The 19888-nt window shown below is 39.9% G+C and overlaps 1 protein-coding gene across 1 annotated transcript; it reads right to left on the minus strand.

Annotated features, from left to right (window-relative positions):
* Positions 1 to 15334: 15334 nt before the first annotated feature.
* On the minus strand, positions 15335 to 19761 carry LOC148981729 (myosin heavy chain, fast skeletal muscle-like). Its single transcript, XM_089130283.1, has 15 exons — positions 19372 to 19761; positions 19159 to 19285; positions 18505 to 18623; positions 18229 to 18425; positions 17962 to 18145; positions 17673 to 17838; positions 17432 to 17556; positions 17019 to 17327; positions 16698 to 16901; positions 16486 to 16611; positions 16227 to 16397; positions 15976 to 16080; positions 15801 to 15896; positions 15595 to 15726; positions 15335 to 15454 (listed from the first exon to the last, which is right to left on the minus strand). Exons 1-15 carry the CDS (start codon positions 19609 to 19611, stop codon positions 15440 to 15442), a joined length of 2316 nt encoding a protein of 771 aa, XP_088986409.1. The 5' UTR covers positions 19612 to 19761; the 3' UTR covers positions 15335 to 15439.
* Between the last annotated feature and the right edge of the window lie 127 nt (positions 19762 to 19888).

Consider the following 19888-nt stretch of genomic DNA (forward strand, 5'->3'; position numbering starts at 1 on the left):
AATGTTTGATTTTTTTATCATGTTTGAAGGAAAAAAAAACATTTAATACCTTTTTATCAAGACAGTCATCAAGACATAAAAAGTTTGCTTTTATTGGTCGTGTTCCATACAAGGTCCTGAATTATGACACTTGGGTACAGTGATCCCAATCAAACAACTGTCCTGACACATGAAAAGCGATGAACCAGACACCCACATTCCTCTATCTGGTTTCCGCTACCAATGCTACATTTATTTCTGACCGTGCCAACTGCTAACATGGACCATAAGGAGTTCGAACAAACAGCTGCAAGCTTAGATCAGCACAAACTAATTACCTGGCATAATTTAGTTAACTGCAGTCCTGAGATTTGTATATTTGTATATTAATAATTTAATAAAGAATAATTTAATAAATTATTAATAGCAACACATGTTATGACAAATTAGGTCTGAGAGGCCTTCATGAATTCACTTTCTTGATAATCAACCTAAAGGTAACGTATAGTTTAATGGTAGCTTCTTTTTTTGTGTATTGAATTAATCTGAATCATATGTTGCTGAATTTCTTAAAGGAACATTTCACCCATTTGCATTAAGCTTTGTATATTTATAAACCCAGTCATATTTTTGAATGGTCATGGATTATTCCCTTATTTTCCCCTGAGATGGGGGAAATAAGGATTTAAGTGTTTTACTTGCTGCTTATTATGACGTAAAAATCATCATTTGCATCATAATAAGCAGGAAGTCACATTTCATTGAAAAGTGTAGAGACTACAAACATTAGCTCATTATTATTCATGGATGTGGGACCCACTCACCCTACAGGCCATATTACAGATCAGTGGGTGGGACTTCACTTGCAGAAACTGACATCAATATCCGTCATCTTGTTTTTGGAAGCTAAGCTAACAAGCGCTGTGGAGATAGGAAGTATGACAATGACAGAAGAAACTAAACATGATATGGAAGAAGAGGATTTTGAAATTCTGCTGCTCAAATCCGATGTTCGTGGCTATCTTTACAAGCCACAGTATAGTGAAGAGCAGCTGAGGCTGATGGAGGAGCAGGAGGCGGCTGCCTGTCACAGAGCCCAGACTGACTCGAGCTAAGGCTATGGCCTACAGACACAGAGTCCGTCTGCTGCAGAGAACTTCAACAATGGCAATTTCTCCTAGACGAAATCTCTGAATCAGACGAGCACATGGACGTTTGTGTTGTGAACCATTCTAGTTGAACTGACTGAACATCCAGGTCTCATGCAGTAATACACCATATTTAAAGAAATACAAACAAGGAGTAATTCAGTAATGAGTTTGCCAATGTAACAATAACGGGGTTTGTTGTTGTGGGAAGGATGAGGCGGGAATTGGCGAACGTTTAAAAATTTTAATAGTAAATTGAACAAATACAAAATGAAAATATAAGCCAACAGCCCCTAATTGACGACTGATGTCCACACACAACATAAAATCAGACCTGTTTCTCTCTCGATCTGCCATTTATGCTTTCGCTCCTCTGTGAGAGATACGAGACTGGTCGGTGTGTCTCTTGTCTTTCATTATCACTCACGCCACCGGCCCCGCGCCGTCCTCTTATGTCCCTCGCCCTCGCTTGTCCTGCTCGCCACTGCCAGCTAACTATACATTTTGCTTGAAATTAATTTCAAATTGTGGCAGCTCACGTTAGCCTTGTTGACGAAAGAATGATTTCTCTGATGTGCGCGCAGTTCCCTAAACGTGAACAACTGGACCATATTCTCAGGAATTCAAATATATTGACGTATTAGGCCTATCATAAATTTGGCTTAAAGAATAATGCCCTGAAGCTGGTATATTGTTTTTCCTGACTAGCCAATACTGTGTTTTGAAGGGATGGAGTTAAAGGAATAGGTGGGGGTGTATTGCTGTATGTGAAAAATAATTTGAAGTGTTCACAACTAAGTGTGCCAAGTGAGGTCAAAATTTTAAATGTTTCAGTAAAGATGTCACTCTCTGCAGAGATGACTTTTACTTTGGTTTGCCGTCCTCCATCAGCCAAAGTTGACTTCTGTGAACAACTGCAGTTAGCCTACTACTTAAACATCATACAACACACAACAAGTCCAAAGAAATTATTGTAATTGGAGACTTTAGTGATTTTCCATCCTTCTTACAGTCCCAATTCATATTAAACTACATCATGGACAATCTAATTTTTCTCAACATGTTCAGCAACCAACAAGGATTATGAAGCATTCTAAAACTAAAATAGATCTACTTTTCAGCAACAGAACAGACCTGAAAGGATAATTAGATCCTACAATTTTTTGACTGGTCTTCAGACCATATTTTTTTTTTCTAGGAAACTGTCTAGGGTTAAAAAGTCAAGGGTTAATAACAAACAAAAATAACTGATCGCAGTTCTCGCGCATGCATCGTGGAAATCTCTTGAACTCTCGTCTCAGGCCTACAAGGAAGAAATGGAGTAGTCGAATAAAGTCGTTATTTTTGTTTGTTTTGTTTTTTTTTGCACAAAAAGTATTCTCATCGCTTGATAAACTTTTGTACTTGAGCAACTGTTGTCATATGGAATATTTAAACATTTTCTTCATTGACTTTCTGGGCCGTCAAGTTTCGATCCCTTAGGCAGCCTATGTAGCAGTGATCCACCTCTCAAATTTGATAAAAAAAATCCTTCATTTGTGTTCCGAAGATGAACGAAGGTCTTACGGGGTACAGCATGGGGGTCAGTAATTAATGACTTAATTTTCATTTTTGGGTGAACTATCCCGTTAAGTCATATTTAAAAAAGAAAAAAAAAGTAGCACAGGTAGTCAAATTGAATCTTCAATTTTTCCGGTATATTCAAAATAATTTAACCATGGGTGGGGCCAAAACATTTTTATTCAATGTTTATTTCTCATTTTGATTATTGCTTGACTACCTGGGGCCCGTTTCAATATAAAGGTTCAACCAACTCGGAGTTAAAACTTAAAAGTTAAAACTCCCTGAGATGGGAAATGAGTTAGTTAAATCAACTCTAAGTTGACTGACTCTGAGTTAAAGGGACACTTCACCCATTTGTATTAAGCATTGTATCTTTAGAAACCCAGTCATATTTTTGAATGATCATGGTTTATTCCCTTATTTTCCCCTGAGATGGGAGAAATAAAGAAGTAAGTGTTTTACTTCCTGCTTATTATGACGTAAAAATCATCATTTTGCGTCATAAGCAGGAAGTCACATTTCATTGTAGAAACCACAAACTTAGCTCCTCATTATTCAAGGGTGTGGGACCCACTCACCCTACAGGCCTATTACAGATCATGGGTGGTGTCACAGATCAGTGACTTCACTTGTAGATACTGAATCAATATCAGCCATCTTGTTTGGAAGCTAAGCTAACAAGCAAAGATAGAAAGTATAATGACGGAATAAACTAAACCTGATTTGTAAGAAGAGGATTATGAAATTCTGCTGCTCAAATCCGATGTTCGTGGCTGTCTTTACGAGTCGCAGTATAGTGAAGAGCAGCTGAGGCTGATGGAGGAACAGGAGGCGGCTACCTGTCGAGGTCAAGGAGCCCGGACTGGCTCGAGCTGGGCGGACTGCTGGTGCATGTGCTCTTGCTGCGTGCTATGGACACAGATAGAGTCCGTCTGCTGCAGAGAATTTCAACTATAGCAATTTCTCCAGAACGAAATTTCTGAATTAGACGAGCACACGGACGAGCATACATCCAGATATCATGCATAATTCACCATATAGAAATAAATACAAATGAGGAGTAATTCACTAATGAGTTTGCCAATGTAACGTTAACAGGGTTTGTTGTTGTGGGAAGGAGGCTGGAACCGGCGAACATTTTAATAGTAAAATCAACAAATACAAAACGAAAGTATAAGCCAGCAGCCCCTCATTGACGACTGCTGTAACGTTACTCACAACAGAAACAAAACACATAAAATCAGGCCTGTTTCTCTCTCGATCTGCCATCGTTGCTCCTCATTTTATGCTTTCGCTCCTCTGTGAGAGACGTGAGGCCGACGCGCGCCTCACAGGTGTCTTTCACTATCACTCACGCCACTGGCCTCGCGCAGCGCGCCGTCCTCCCTCGCCCTCGATCGTCCTGCTAGCCACAGCCAACTAACTAGAAATTTTGTGTGAAATGAATTTCAAACACTGGTGACAGCTAACGTTAGTGGGAGTTGCATTGTGGGAGTTGTTGTCTTACATACAAATGCGTCCCTCGGTTATTGTCTGTCTTTTCTCGGTCAAGAGGGCACCAACTTCAAAAATTCTTTTACATTTCGACTACATATATGATCCACTTTCAATAAAGATTAATGTTGACATGGGTGAAATGCTCATTTAAGCGCATGCACCACAACTATAAAAAGCCATTATCAATGGATCGCAGATATTATCGCAGAGTCACCATGGTAACAGCGCAAGACCCTAGACTGTAAAAAATGCACCACACAAAAAGAGGTCTGCATATTTCTCACCAGCAGAACTTTTTAAGCTCCGGAGAAAATAGTTGCTGGAGTCAATGCTTAAGTTTACATTTTAATCACGGTTATACAGTGTTGGGTGTAATAAATACCAAGTAATCTAAATACTGTAATTCAATTAAAGGGATTAATAAAATAACTAATAATCAGGAAACAAGATGGGAGTCAACACAATGACAGGAAAGCACATATGGCACAAGGAAAAACACATGACAATCACAAGCCATGTGCTCATACCAAACATGACAAAAACACATGACCAATAAAACAAATTAAAAAGCAATTGTGCTCACACAAAATGAGCACAATCTCATAAGACACGTGTTCACACAGAACATGACAACATGAAAGCACACAGCTAGTGTAAAACACAAGCTACACATGACAAGACAAAACATGACATGAAAGCACGCGGCCGATGTAAACACAAACCATGTGCTACACAACACACTGAACAGAGCGAACACGACAAGACAGAACGCTAATGTTATGCATGAGTACGACCATAAGGTCACCCTGTGCACTCACAACCGAAAACAAACACGCGGAGAATGCATGTCCGAATCCCAACACAAAACTGAAATCAAACTAGACAGATGTGCCGTGATTCAAACACCACGCCCGCACATGTAACAAGACACCTGACATCGACGGAAGAAATGTGGGAATTAGGTTGAACTGTGAAATATCTGATGAAAATTGCAAATACTAAGAAATATGTTACAGCAGTTCGTCTTTCGAGTAAAATACACAAAATCTGCGTGAATGCTGGAGCCTGAATGCTGGAGGGCCAATGGCTGAGGGAATTCCTGGAGGGGCTTCATCAGAGCCAGTCACTCCCCAGGATTAAAGGGCCTTCATAAAATTTAAGAGGTGCTGAGCATATGTGTTATTTTTATATAGGCTATTTTTGAAATTTCCATTTATTTTACTTTGGTTGGGTTGGGTTTTTTGTTAGTCCCAACTGATTCTGATTGTAATATCATTATCATGATTTGACATACCTCCCATTCTGAAATGGAAAACGAATCAGTTACCTAACCTAACCTCGGTTCTATCTAGAGAATGGAAACGAGTATTGCGTGAGCTACAGTAGCTTACGCTACGGGAAAGATGAATCTTTTCAGAGATATTTAAGCCCAAAAATTATCTGTAATTTCTGTATCCATTGTCAATGCAGTACAGCAGCTGCAGACCATGAGCGGGCTAGCTAGCGAGCTCATTGGTTGCTCTGCGGCAAACTGCTGCAGCCTATAGACAATCTGGAGTGAACTCGCGTCCAATGAGAGGCGCTCACGCCATCATTGCATCATAGCCCGCCAGAGTTTATATAAGTGCGGTTCGCAGGCTGCATCACTGCTTTCCATAGAATGAAGCGACAGTCGCTCGTGGCGTGAGTACGGCTGGCTACACAATACTCGTTCCCTCATCTATTATATATAAGTAAGCACTATAATACATAAGCACATAGTGGGAAGGAAAAAACAGAGCAGAAATAAACCAGTCCCCCTGGGGCACGTGCACGAGGAGTTTCTTGACTGCAAGTCTTTTCGCAAGCACTCGGTTCAAAAATCTGAGATCTAATATCGGTTTTCTTGGGGACAAGAAAATAACGGCTGTAAATTAACAAGACCGTCTTTCTTGGGGACAAGAAAATAATGGTGGTCAGTGGCAGCTGTCTGAGCGCGATCTAGGGCGGCCGCCCTGATGACTCTGGGAAGTCTGACTGTGCTGAGCTGGGTGCTGTGTGAGGGCTTGTGCAGGAGGCTAAGATCCCGCAGAGGAGCTAGTGTGACGAGGCAGGAAGAGGTTCATGGCTTGAGTGGCTTTCTGGACTTCTGAGAAACGGTCGACAATGCCACTCACCGCTGAGCCGAAGAGACCGAAAGGAGAAAGCGGCGTGTTGAGAAATGTGGCGCGTTCAGATTCTCCCATGTCGGCTAGTGTAAGCCACAGATGTCTCTCGGTCACAGTCAGTGTGGCCATGCATTTCCCAAGGGCTTGAGCTGCAGATTTCGTGGCGCGAAGGGAGAGATTCGTCACGCTACTTAAATCCGTAACAGCTTTGCGGATGCCTGCCTTTCTCATCCCACTCACAAAGGAGATCTGCTTGGGGGATCTGTAGGACGGCCATAGAGTGCAGAGCGGATGCGGCCACTGACCACTCCTCGCTGTCCGAAGCCATGAGAGAACAGCAGTACTCCTCCTCCGCCTCGTCATCCGAGATGGCAGTAGTGCAGCAGCTCGGCCGCAACTGTGCGCTTCTTCTTGTGTGGCAAGGTGAAATGCGGCACGGTGGCTTCGGCTTTAAACGCATCGAGTCGAGCCCGCAGGGTAGACAACGGAAGCTCTTCGCAGAGGTCACATCCGCTGTCAGCGAGAGCGAGCTTTGCGTGTTCCTTTCCCTTTTTCCCTTTCCCCTTTCCCATGCAGAGAGCTTAGATGAGATGGCGGTCTCCAACGCTGAGAGGGGCGCGGCATGAGCCGCAGGTGGTGCGAGGCATCTTCAAAAAGACACTTGCTTGCTCTTTTGTGAAGTTCACTTGGAACTTATGCTCTAAAAAAGATACGTCAACCAGATGGCTTGGTTCGCAGGATGGCTTAAGGTGGCGAAGACGGCCGGGATCCAATTTTAAAAATAAAAATAAATACATAAAATTAAAATTTAAATGTCTATAAGAAAACCTAAGTTGGGTATGTTGTATTTCACAAGATGTAAACAACACTGGTCCAGAAGCACTTCCTTCAGTTTTTTAACACTACATAAAAGCTGGGATAAAATATAACCAACAGAACATTTAAAACTGAATCAAAAAGTTAAACAAACATCTTTAAGATGTTTTCTTTACATGTGAAATAAAGAAAACAGTTACAAACTGAAACAGGAAGTGTTTCTGGACCAGTGTTGTTTACATCTTGTGAATGAGTGTTTGTGAAGCTGATTGTAAGTTTTATGTGAATATATATAGAACTTTTGAATGATAAATGTACATGTAAATATTTTTTCTGCAATGTTTTGTGACCTAGCTGTGTGTAAGCTTAACTTACACACAGGTAAACTCCAATAGCAGTAATGTATTTGGGCAATCCATACTCACAATCCAGGCAGGGGTCAAAGTCCATGTTATCAATCGAAGACAGAGTCCCTCACCCCCCACATACAGTACACATTATACACGTTCAACCAGTTACACAACCACATCCTTTTCAACATACAAAAATATCAGTCCCACCAGTTAACAATTTATGGAGTTCTGCTTCCCACAGGAAAGAAGAAGTGTAATGGTTTCTATAATTATGGAAACCATTACATACATTCTATTGGATTTAATCATTTTCGTGGGAGTTTTAGTGGCTGTAATGGAAATTAGCTATAGGTCTCAGTGGGTCTACTGATAAGTGTTAGGTTCTATTGCTGGGGCCTGGGGGTATTAAATTCTAATGGAATATAACCCAAACACACTACAAAAAAAATCTATTATGGTTTAAATGATAAAAGCCAATGGTTGGTATTTTAATCGAAACAATTAGAATTTCTGTGATGGTTTCCAACTTTTTTAAGCTTGTCTGATCTTCTGCCCTTGTCTAAAGAAATAGTAGGCTACACACATCATGCCAAATATTTTATTATCAAACTGAACACATGAAATTCATCGGTATCAGTAAGATTCACCAACATAAATAAGTTTCACAGCACTGACACTGTTTCAGCTTTCATCACCTCGGTAACACCTAATAAACGGGGCGTAACCAGGGGCGTAACACACACGCCTGCTTGCATTTTATTGTTGACAGCCTTGTTGTCTTACATTTACTTAACCAGGAGATGGTGCTTCAAGATGGCTTCTATCGAATCAAGCTTGGAGTTATGAACCATTTTCGACACAGTTGTATGAGAAAGCAATTTGCTTCGACAACGCTTCATTTGGCCATCACTAGCCAACAGGTTATTTCCAATAGCAGAAAATTATTTGGGTAATCCGTAGATACTCACAACAATCCAGCAGAGGTCAAAGTCCATTTAATCAATCCAAGACAGAGCAAAACAAGAACAGGCAAAACTTCAAAGTGGTGTGACGAATAACAACGACCCCGTAATTAACTATACACACTGAACATGACGATCATGATGGGAACAGCTCGAGCGCAATTACAGTGATGAGTGGAGCGCAGACAAGGATTGTGGGGAATGTAGTTCCAAAAGTGAATGACTGGGGAAGGAGGACCTCTAGTGGACACCAGGGAATACATAAACCAGACACTGTGACAGCGTGATCTTAATACGTGGGACTACGGATGGAAGTTTACAGCTACTACAATCCATCTGCATTCTATCTTTGTTCATTAACATTAACAAACAAAGAAAAACAACATAAACAATGGATTGTACCAAATCTATTATTCTTAAAATGTCCCCTTCCTGTACCCTACCTCCCTTTCATAAAACATCTTTTGTATGTTCCAGGGAAATATGCTATAGGCCTTGAACATGAATAGTGGAATTTTGGTATTTGATTAGATTGGCTAAGGTAACAAAAGTGAACAGGCTATTATTCGGTATTTTACACTTAGCCCTGTTTTCAGATGAAATAGAACAGTTAGGATTGAAATTTAGACAAATGCTGTTGTCCCGAGAATTTTAGCACATTTACAAACTTAGCCTAAAGATATTTTAAATAGGCTAGTTAAATCTAAATATTAAATGTTACACCTATGTTAGGCTAAATATTAAATCTAAATCTAAATGTTAAATATAAATCTAGAAACTGTATTTTTGCAAGAGTAGGCTACTTTCTTTTATGAAAGGTGCGGGACTTATGACCTGTAGTCATAATCACCACCCACGAGGGGGCTCACTTTGACTGATCTGTTACGTTCGCTTGCAAAAAGTCCAGCAGATCTGCTTTCTGCTCGGCTAAAATGTCGAACTAATTATTATTTTAGGTAGTAATTATCGCGATAATCATAGAGATTAGATGTTTTTTATTCGTTATTTGACACTATAAACCTCCTCAAGCCCACACAAGGCCTACACACACAATAGATCTTGTTCACAATTAATCTGTTTCACTATAAATACTTTTTGGCTACTATAACTATACGTCTTTGGGAAAACAATTACTACATCTGAAATGCAGTCACCACATACCTAATTTCTGTATTTTCAAAAATGTACAGAAGTCAAATGGATTTCAAATTCAATGTCTTTATTAATTACAAAATATAAAACATTCAATTCAGGTTATTAATATAATTACACTACTATATATTCACATAGAAAATAGAAACATAGAAAACAGCTGTTTTACATTATGATAATATTTCACAATTTTAGCCTACTGTTTTTTTTTTGTTTTTGTTTTTTTGTCAAATAAATGCAAGCCGATAAGCAGAATGGACTTCTTCCAAATGTTTCCAAACTTTTGATCGGTATACTGTATATGATTTTATACAAAATAAATAGTTGTTAATAAGATTGACACTGTATTATATCTAGTATTATTGAAGCAAAACAGAGTCCCTATAACAGTGCAATTTGTAGATTTTTAGTCTTTGAGAAAATGTTTTGTGAGTTGCAAAAATCTTTTTCTTTGCTTTCTCTCTCACAAACACAACACACCAGTTACACCTTTTTAAATTATTCATTGCAGGTGCACAAATCCTATTCTACAAATTACCAAACTCATAGGGGTCATATTTTTTGTTGATAAACAGTGACATTTTAGCCAATTTTGCACATTTTATTGTGTATCATTTTGTGAATCATCTATACTAATTGGCTATTCTCATGTGGTCACACTTCACTTTTCATTAACAGTCACAACCCCCTGTGTGGCCACTCCTTAAAGGAGAACTTTGGTCAATTTTAACTATGAGCTAATTTTTTGTACATTTGGAGTGCTGTCAGTACAGAAAAAAAATGACAAAAATTGATGTTGCCTTGTAAAACACGCAATGGTTTGTGGGCAATATCAGCCGTTAGAAGCCGTTTCTCAATATGCGTTCTTGTGTGTAGGCCTACTTGTGTTCTTGTGGACTTGTGAAACATCATCAGTCGCTGCCAAAGTACTGTTCCAATTCAAAGTTCACATCTAAGAGCCCGTCTGGAGAGGCTTGGCACTTCCTATTAGCCCCATTGTCTATCATCTTGGTTGCAGTTCCATTAGAATTCCACTGGAGGTGATCGCGGGTGAGAGCAGAATGGGAGTCTATGGGGCTAAACGGCTAAATGTCTCTTTCACCTGCTTGTCGTTAAATTAACATAGATTTTATTGTTGATTCCGCAAATTCAATATAGATTATAGGCCAAAAGTCGAATCAACGAGTACTTATGTCCTTTTGATTACTTACAGGTTAGGCCATTGTTGGCCGGAACACGCTAGCATTCTGCTATTGTGTGACGTCATCACAGTTTTGAACGGATTTTTAGAACAGAGAAGTGAACTTAAAAATGCAATTTTTAGCTGAGTGTATATCTTAGCCCTCCCTTTTGAATGCAACTTTCAAATTACTTGACAAAAAATTACATCCTGAGAAAAGTGGATTTCTGGGGGTGAAACCCCATTGACTTTTCATTCATTCCCATTCATTCTGCACTCGATCGCGAGCGCCCCCGCATGGACAGAGACGTGTTACTGCAGCCAGTCCAGAACCCGATCCCCGGATGTGTTCTTGATCCGCCCCGTTTACCGAGGATGCATCGAGAGGTGACTTGTGTCAGAGAAAGTCTAATTGAAGAGAATTGACACTGGCTGGTTACTTCTGGCTGGTTACTTCCAGCTGATGGATTACCCCCTTGATCGATACACTTCGGATTCTGACCGGAAATAGTAGACCATCCGGGTCTCTTTGAAACACTCATTTCAACATCCTATTTCGAATGTACTAATTCAATTTTCGAATAGGCCTACTATTTAGGACGGATAGTATATGCGGATTGAAGAAGTCTGAGAAGAACTGAGAAGTTCACACACATCTACATGTGAAATCACTCGCATGAAACTAAAGCATGCATCCACGTTTTATTTTGTATGCGCGAGTGTTTTATGGATGTGTATGCGCGCATCAGATTTATATGTGTGAGTGTTTATAGCTGTAAGTGTAAATGCATGGAAGTTTATATGTATGTGCGAAGTTTATATTTATGTGCGGGTGTGTATTGGTGTGTCTGTGTGCAGCGAGTGTATATGTATGTGCAAATGTTTATAGGTGTATGTGCATGGAAGTTTATATAAGTTATTCACAAGTTTACAGGTCCTTCTCAAAAAATTAGCATATTGTGATAAAGTTAATTATTTTCCATAATGTAATGATAAAAATTAAACTTTCATATATTTTAGATTCATTGCACACCAACTGAAATATTTCAGGTCTTTTATTGTTTTAATGCTGATGATTTTGGCATACAGTTCATGAAAACCCAAAATTCCTACCTAAAAAAAATAGCATATTTCATCCAAACAATAAAAGAAGTGTTTTTCATACAAAAAAATGTCAACCTTCAAATAATTATGTTCAGTTATGCACTCAATACTTGGTCGGGAATCCTTTTGCAGAAATGACTGCTTCAATGCGGCATGGAGGCAATCAGCCTGTGGCACTGCTGAGGTGTTATGGAGGCCCAGGATGCTTCGATAGCGGCCTTAAGCTCATCCAGAGTGTTGGGTTTTATGTCTCTTAACTTTCTCTTCACAATATCCCACATATTCTGTATGGGGTTCAGGTCAGGAGAGTTGGCAGGCCAATTGAGCACAGTAATACCATGGTCAGTAAACCATTTACCAGTGGTTTTGGCACTGTGAGCTGGTGCCAGGTCATGCTGAAAAATGAAATCTTCATCTCCATAAAGCTTTTTAGCAGATGGAAGCATTGAAGTGCTCCAACATCTCCTGACAGCTAGCTGGATTGACCCTGCCCTTGATAAAACACAGTGGACCAACACCAGCAGCTGACATGGCACCCCAGACCATCACTGACTGTGCGTACTTGACACTGGACTTCAGGCATTTTAGCATTTCCTTCTCCCATGACATGCAAAATTTGCTTTCATCTGAAAAAAGTACTTTGGACCACTGAGCAACAGTCCAGTGCTGCTACTCTGAAGCCCTGCAGGTCAGGCCCTTCTGCCGCTGTTTCTGGTTCAAAAGTGGCTTGACCTGGGGAATGCGGCACCTGGCTCTGGATGTTTCTACTTCAGGCTCAGTCCACTGCTTCCGCATGCAGGTCCCCTGGGAATCGGTCCTTCTCCACAATCTTCCTCAGGGTCCGGTCACCTCTTCTCGTTGTGCAGCGTTTTTTGCCACACTTTTTTCTTTCCACAGACTTTCCAATGAGGTGCCTTATATAGCACTCTGGGAACAGCCTATTTGTTCAGAAATTTCTTTCTGTGTCTTACCCTCTTGCTTGAGGGTGTCAATGGCCATGTCCACACTAATAAGTTTTCGTTTGAAAACGTATATTTTTCTCTCCGTTTTGGCCTTCCGTCCACACTGAGACGCCGTTTTAAGTCAACAAAAACGTATCGTTTGGAAAACGCTCTCCAAAGTGGATAAATTTGAAAACGCCGTTTTCGCGTTGTAGTGTGGTCAGTGAAACCGGAGGTATTTCAAAACGATGACGTAAGTTTAGTCATGTGATCCATGTAGTAGCCTACCAATAGATATTCATGTTTATCGGTATTGTGCCTGTTATGTGTTATTCATTTTTACACTATTGCTAAAATGTGTTACTTTCTATGTTACTTAATATGTGCTAGTCTTCATAGCACAGTACCGCAGAGATGACAGATAATGTAGTCTACTCACATTTGCTGTCCTTCGGCAAAACATGAGAGCAGTTGCGTTTTAGACCAAACATATGGTGACTGAATGCGACCTGGAAGCATCCGTGATGGTGAGATATTTTGCTAAATAAAATTATCCTGTTATTGTGCGATGACATTATTATTTATTTTCCCATCTGTATCATCTCAGTTAGCTTTTGTGAAGTTTCACGCATGCGCAGTAAAGTGAATTTAGAAGTTTCTCATCCACACTGAAACGTCGGAAAACACCTGAAAACGCTAGTGTGGACGGAGAGCGTTTTTAAACGAAAACCCGCTTTTTTAAATTTATCCGGATTAATGTGGACGTAGCCAATGATGGCCTTCTGGACAGCAGTCAAGTCGGCAGTCTTACCCATGATTGCAGTTTTGATTAATGAAACAGGCTGGGAGTTTTTAAAAGCCTCAGGAATCTTTTGCAGGTGTTTAGAGTTAATTAGTTGATTCAGATGATTAGGTTAATAGCTCGTTTAGAGAACCTTTTCATGACATGCTAATTTTTTGAGGAATTTTGGGTTTTCATGTGCTGTATGCCATAATCATCAGTATTAAAACAATAAAAGACCTGAAATATTTCAGTTGGTGCAATTAATCTAAAATATATGAAAGTTTAATTTTTATCATTACATTATGGAAAATAATGAACTTTATCACAATATGCACATTTTTTGAGAAGGACCTGTATATGCATTCATTATTAAAATAATGTATTGGTATGGATTTCCTACCCTATCTCATAGTGTTCACGTGTATTTCAAAAATGTATTTTGAACATCCAATATATATGAGAGTAATGTAGGCCTATAGGTATATGCAGGTGTGTTATGTAGGCTGTATTGATAAGCGAAGTTTGATTTAAATCCTACGTGGCGCCCATAATCTTTTCCTAACCTTAACCTAGTAGTTTTGTTGCCTAAACCCAACCAAGTATTTTCTGTGCCTAAACCCAACCAAACTACAACGTTTCATTATTTTTTTATGCTTTTAATGTTAATTTGCGTTTCAGATCTGGGCAGTAGTAAGCTTAATGATAAAATATGATAACTAGACCATAGCCTAAGGATGAATCTGCAAACACTGCAGGATAACACTAAGCATATTTTCTCAAGTGGGTCCAGATCATAGACTGATCACAGCTGAGGGATGTGCAGTGTGACACCTGCTGGTCCTTTTCTGTAAATCCTTTTGGTGAGCTTACTGTTATAGTACAATGCCATCGATCTTTACAATATTGAGAACACGTTACTGTTCACGTTACTGTTGAGAACACGTTAGGCTACTTATTTACTTAAATAAGCCTTAATCTGTGAGGCTAAATAACATAAATACCTTTATTTAATTCATCACAAACATGCTCCAAACTGATCATGGGCCTACTGTTGAATCGACACCTCTTAAAAACTGTTATTCTCTTAATCATGAAGGGGGTTTTATTGCATTATTTAATTCCTTTTTACAAATAAATTGTTATCTAAGTGAGTATTTTGTGGAGACATTGCATCAACTTAAGGCAAGGAGGAGCTCTACTGCAGTAAATGGAAATATTTGGGAGAACCTTAATTTTGAAAAGTAGCCTGAATGAACAACAGACATAACTGATGGAGAACACTATCCAATCAGAAGCGAGGGGTTGATACAGTCCCACCCACCAATGAAAGGAAATATTGAGTAATACTTTTTTTTTTTTGTCAGTAATAACGGGAAACGACATTGCGTTGAATTTTTTTGTTGTTGTTTTGTTTTGATTTTAAAAAAACGAATAATCAAACTGAATGTTGTTTTTTTTCGTTTCAGGTCAAAATTCAAAAGACGGAAAACGGCCCGTTTGTCAGCCTAATTATACCAAAAAATCAAACGGTTAAACGTACTTTGGTCGATACCATGTCATTCCTGACAAAGCTGTTTACTTTTATAACTTTAGAAATATTTCAGTACTTAAATGATAATGTCGTTATTTTGATTAATTCATTATTTTGATTAATTCATTAGTTTTATTTATTTGTGAGTAACATTCCTCTAAAGATCACTCCAAAATAAATGTTTGCACATAGTAAGGACAGATTTATTTCAAAAATAATTTTAAGAAGCAATTCTACTGAACAATCATATTATATGACTTCAGTAGAGGCTCTCTTCGGGTTTCATTCTTCTTTGGCCTAAAACAAAACGAAGCACATTCATAAGTCATAACAAATAATCAGAACATTTTCAGGAATAAGCTGAATACTACATGTTTCTACTCTGTAAATGTGAGAACGCATCTACTGAATACAGACTCTGAAATTATGCAACTGACCTTTCCAGCATCACGGCTCTTGGCTCTAAGCTTGTTGACCTGAGACTCGGAAATGTCAGCACGCTCCTCAGCCTCTTCCAGCTCATGCTGCACCTTCCTCAACTTGGACAGGTGAGCGTTTGCTTGTTCATCCTGCAAAGTCACATACGATTAGATCAGGAATATAAGTTCACAAGATGTTTACAGTTCTCAAGTGAGATACTCACAGCTTCTTCAGCCTGTCTCTTGTAAGCCTTGACCTTCAGCTGAAGCTTGTCAACCAGATCCTGCAGTCTGTTGAGGTTCTTCTTATCCTCCTCACTCTGCAGATAATGAACAAGGATCAGACTAGAACATACTCAGATTATAGTGACCTGAATTTTGATAGACATTGTTTTGTACCTGGTAGGTGAGCTCCTTGACTCTCCTCTCATATTTGCGGACACCTTTAACAGCATCAGCTCCACGTCTCTGCTCTGCCTCAACTTCAGCTTCAAGCTCACGGACCTAAAGTTAATGGGAGATAGTAGTACAATTATTACAGGCGATGAAAACATGTTTAGACTGTCCAAAATATTTCAGAGTATTAATGTAGTACACAATTTATACCTTTCAGATCATAACTATTAACATCAGAATAAAGAAAATCTTACTCTGGACTCCAGTTTCTGGAGTTGTTTCTTTCCTCCCTTCATGGCCAGATTCTCAGCCTCATCCAGACGGTGCTGCAGGTCCTTCACTGTGACCTCCAGATTCTTCTTCATTCTCTCAAGGTGAGAACTGGTGTCCTGTTCCTTCTTCAGCTCTTCTGCCATCATTGCAGCCTTTTGCATTAATACAGAAATCATTAGATCCACATTTTTTCAAGTACACAAGTATCTTTTAAAACATTTGGCAGCTACTGTTGCTCACATCAGTGATGGCCTTCTTGGCCTTCTCCTCTGCATTTCTGGCTTCCTGTACAGTGTCATCAACTTCACTCTGGATCTGAACAAGGTCAGCCTCAAGCTTCTTCTTGGTGTTCAGGAGACTTGTGTTCTACAAAATAGAAAGCAGCAGTTTGGACACTTTAAATAGTGCTCTCAATTTTATTCATTTCATTGTAAAACAAAAAATGCCCTCACCTGAGAGTGCAGCAGCCCACAACGCTCACTGGCGTCCACCAACTCTTGTTCAGCCACTTTGCGGCCTCTATCTGTCTGCTCCAGAGCAGCTCTCAGCTCCTCAATCTCAGACTGCATCAGAGCGTTTCTGCGCTCCACCATGGCCACCTGCTCCTTCATGTCTTCCTGTCCTCTCTGGGCATCATCAAGGTGCAGTTGGGCATCCTGAAAATAACAATAATAGAATAAGCTTTCAATGTGTTTTCTGGTGACCATACCCTAACAAAAGTTAGATTATATAAACATATTAATACATCCCAAAGTCAAACAAAAGTCAAATACCTTGAGTTGTCCCTGAACGTTTCTGAGCTGTTTCTGGGCCTCAGCAGCCTGGCGATTGGCGTGACTCAGCTGAATCTCCATCTCATTAAGGTCTCCCTCCATCTTCTTCTTGATTCTCAGGGCATCATTCCTGCTCCTGACTTCAGAGTCCAGAGTGCCCTGCATGGATTCAATGACTCTCTGGCTATTCCTCTTGATCTGCTCCATCTCCTCATCCTTCTCTGCAATCTTCCTGTCAACCTCTCCCTTGATCTGGTTTAGCTCAAGCTGGACACGAAGAATCTTGGACTCCTCGTGCTCCAGTGTACCCTATGACAAATGAAGCAACATTTAAATACCAGAACAAAATTATTCATTAACAACACAGTATGATGGTTCTAGCAAGATATCCATATTGATCTCCAGATACTCACTTCAGCCTCCTCCAGGGCGGTCTGGATCTCTGCCTTCTCAGTCTCCACTGTCTTCTTGGCCTTTTCCAGCTCATGGATGCTCTTACCAGTCTCACCTATCTGCTCTGTCAGATCCGAAATCTCCTCTATAGAAAGAAAAAATATTATCTGTAATCATAATCACATGCGTTTACTTTTTTACGTAAGAATTAGAACATTGAAGTCTTTTCATTCTTTGTTTCTCAGTCGGTTTTATTCTTACGCTGCAGATTCTTGTTCTCTCTCTTGAGGGTCTCCAGGTGATCCAGACTCTCCTCATAGGAGTTCTTCATCTTGAACAGTTCAGTGCTGAGTGAACGAGCCTCTTTCTGGGCACCCTCCAGCTCTGCCTGACCTTCCTCATATTTCTGCTTCCATTCTGCCAGAACCTTTGGTGGAAATATTTCAGAATCAGGTTAATTTAACTTTTAGCATGCTGAACAAGACCGGACTACATTTAGAAGTTAATATCATGTCACAGAAAGACATGTCCTTTTTTTTTTTTTTTTTACCTTGTCAAAGTTCCTCTGTTTCTTGTCAAGGTTTGCAGCCAAACCATTGGCTCTCTCCACATCAATCATGAGGTCCTCCACCTCACCCTGGAGTCTCTGTTTGGTCTTCTCCAGAGATGCACATTTGGAGTTCACAGCCTCAATTTGTTCCTCTGCCTCTTGCAGACGCTGAGCCAGCTTCTTCCTGTTAGGTAATACATATTATTTTGAATTCAAATCTATAAAATAGCTGTAGAAATTGGAAATATTATACAATAATATACATACTTGGACTCTTCAAGCTCCTCAGTGCGCTGGATGGCATCAGTTTCATATTTGGTTCTCCACTGAGCAACCTCACTGTTAGCCTTTGACATTCCCCGCTGCAGCTCAGCCTTTGCCTCCTGCTCTTCCTCAAACTGCTCACGGAGCAGGTCGCAGTCATGACGGGCTGATTGCACAGCATGGGCCAGTGCGTTCTTAGCCTAGGAGACAGTCACATAATATTAGCTTTTATCTACAGTAAAGTAATTGACAACTATGTGCATGATTGTGCTATATTACCTTAACCTCCTCTTCAATTTGCCTCTTTAACTCCTCAATTTGCTGAGTGAAAGCTTGTTTGCCTCTGGTGAGCTGAGAAACCAGAGCCTCCTTCTCCTCCAGCTGACGGCCAAACTCACCTGTTAAAATGTTCACCATGTCCGTTCAACTCAAAATAGACCATTTAATATTATGAGAAACGCATTTGCTACACAATTAGGCTGAGGAAATTGATTACATGACTTTTAACCCAAAGGTCACGAGTTTGATTCTCAATACCAGCAGGAAACGACGGAGGTACCCTTCAGCAAGGCAACTAACTAAAGCCTCTAATAATTTGCTCCCTGGACGCCGCAGTGAATGGGTGCTCACTGCTCCGGGTATGTGTGTTGCTGTGTTCACTACTCATCGTTCCAAATGTGTGAGCACTAACTCGGATTGGTTAAATGCAGAGGACAAATTCTAAGTATGAGTTACCATACTTGCCACTTACCTTCATTTATTTTATGAAAACATAATTAATGAGCATTGAGAATAAGGTCAAAGGATCATGTGAATATGTAACATGGAGGATGATTTAGTTATACTAATTGTTTATCTGCATTTGTAAGAGGACAAAATAAAATGGTGAATTATTTTGTTTGATATTTTTTTTAGATATTGTGCATTATTTACCATTCTCAGTTTGAAGTCTTGCTCTCTGAGCACTGAGGTCATTTAACTGGCGAAGGTTCTCATCATTCTTGGACTTAATTTCACTAAGTTGGTCCTCAACTGTGCGGCACATCTTCTCAAGATTAGCCTGTAAACACATTTGATTTGATTCTTAAGAATCTTAACCACATTTGTTTTATTTCCATTTTTTTTTTTGAGAAACCATTCTCAAACCTTTGCTTTGGCAACAGCTTCCATGTTGCTGGAAAGATCATCAATCTCCATTTTGTATTCACTCTTCTCTTTCTCAAGCTTCTGCTTGACACGCTGCAGGTTGTCGATTTGCTCTCCCAGCTCGGCCACACTGTCTGCCTGCTTCTTGCGGAGGGCAGCAGCAGTAGCTTCATGCTGGAGGGTGGACTCTTCAAGATCCCGACGCAGCTTCTGGAATTCAGCTTCACGCTTCTTATTCATCTCAATCTGAGCAGCAGTGGCTCCTCCAGCCTCCTCAAGCCTCTCACTGATCTCCTCCAGTTCCCTGGAGAGATCAGCTCTCTGCTTCTCAACCTTGGCACGAGCAGCGCGCTCAGCCTCGATTTCTTCCTCCAGTTCCTCAATACGAGCCTATGGTGGAAAGTTATTCATGAAATCTTACTATTTTTTATTTTACCTCTACCTTCGACAGCATTAAAAAATATATATATCATAAAAAAACCTGAAGCTCTTTGATCTTCTTTTGGAGTTGAGCACC

Source organism: Pimephales promelas, chromosome 4 (genome assembly GCF_988280905.1).
Source record: "Pimephales promelas chromosome 4, fPimPro1.hap1.1, whole genome shotgun sequence".
Lineage (NCBI taxonomy): Eukaryota > Metazoa > Chordata > Actinopteri > Cypriniformes > Leuciscidae > Pimephales > Pimephales promelas.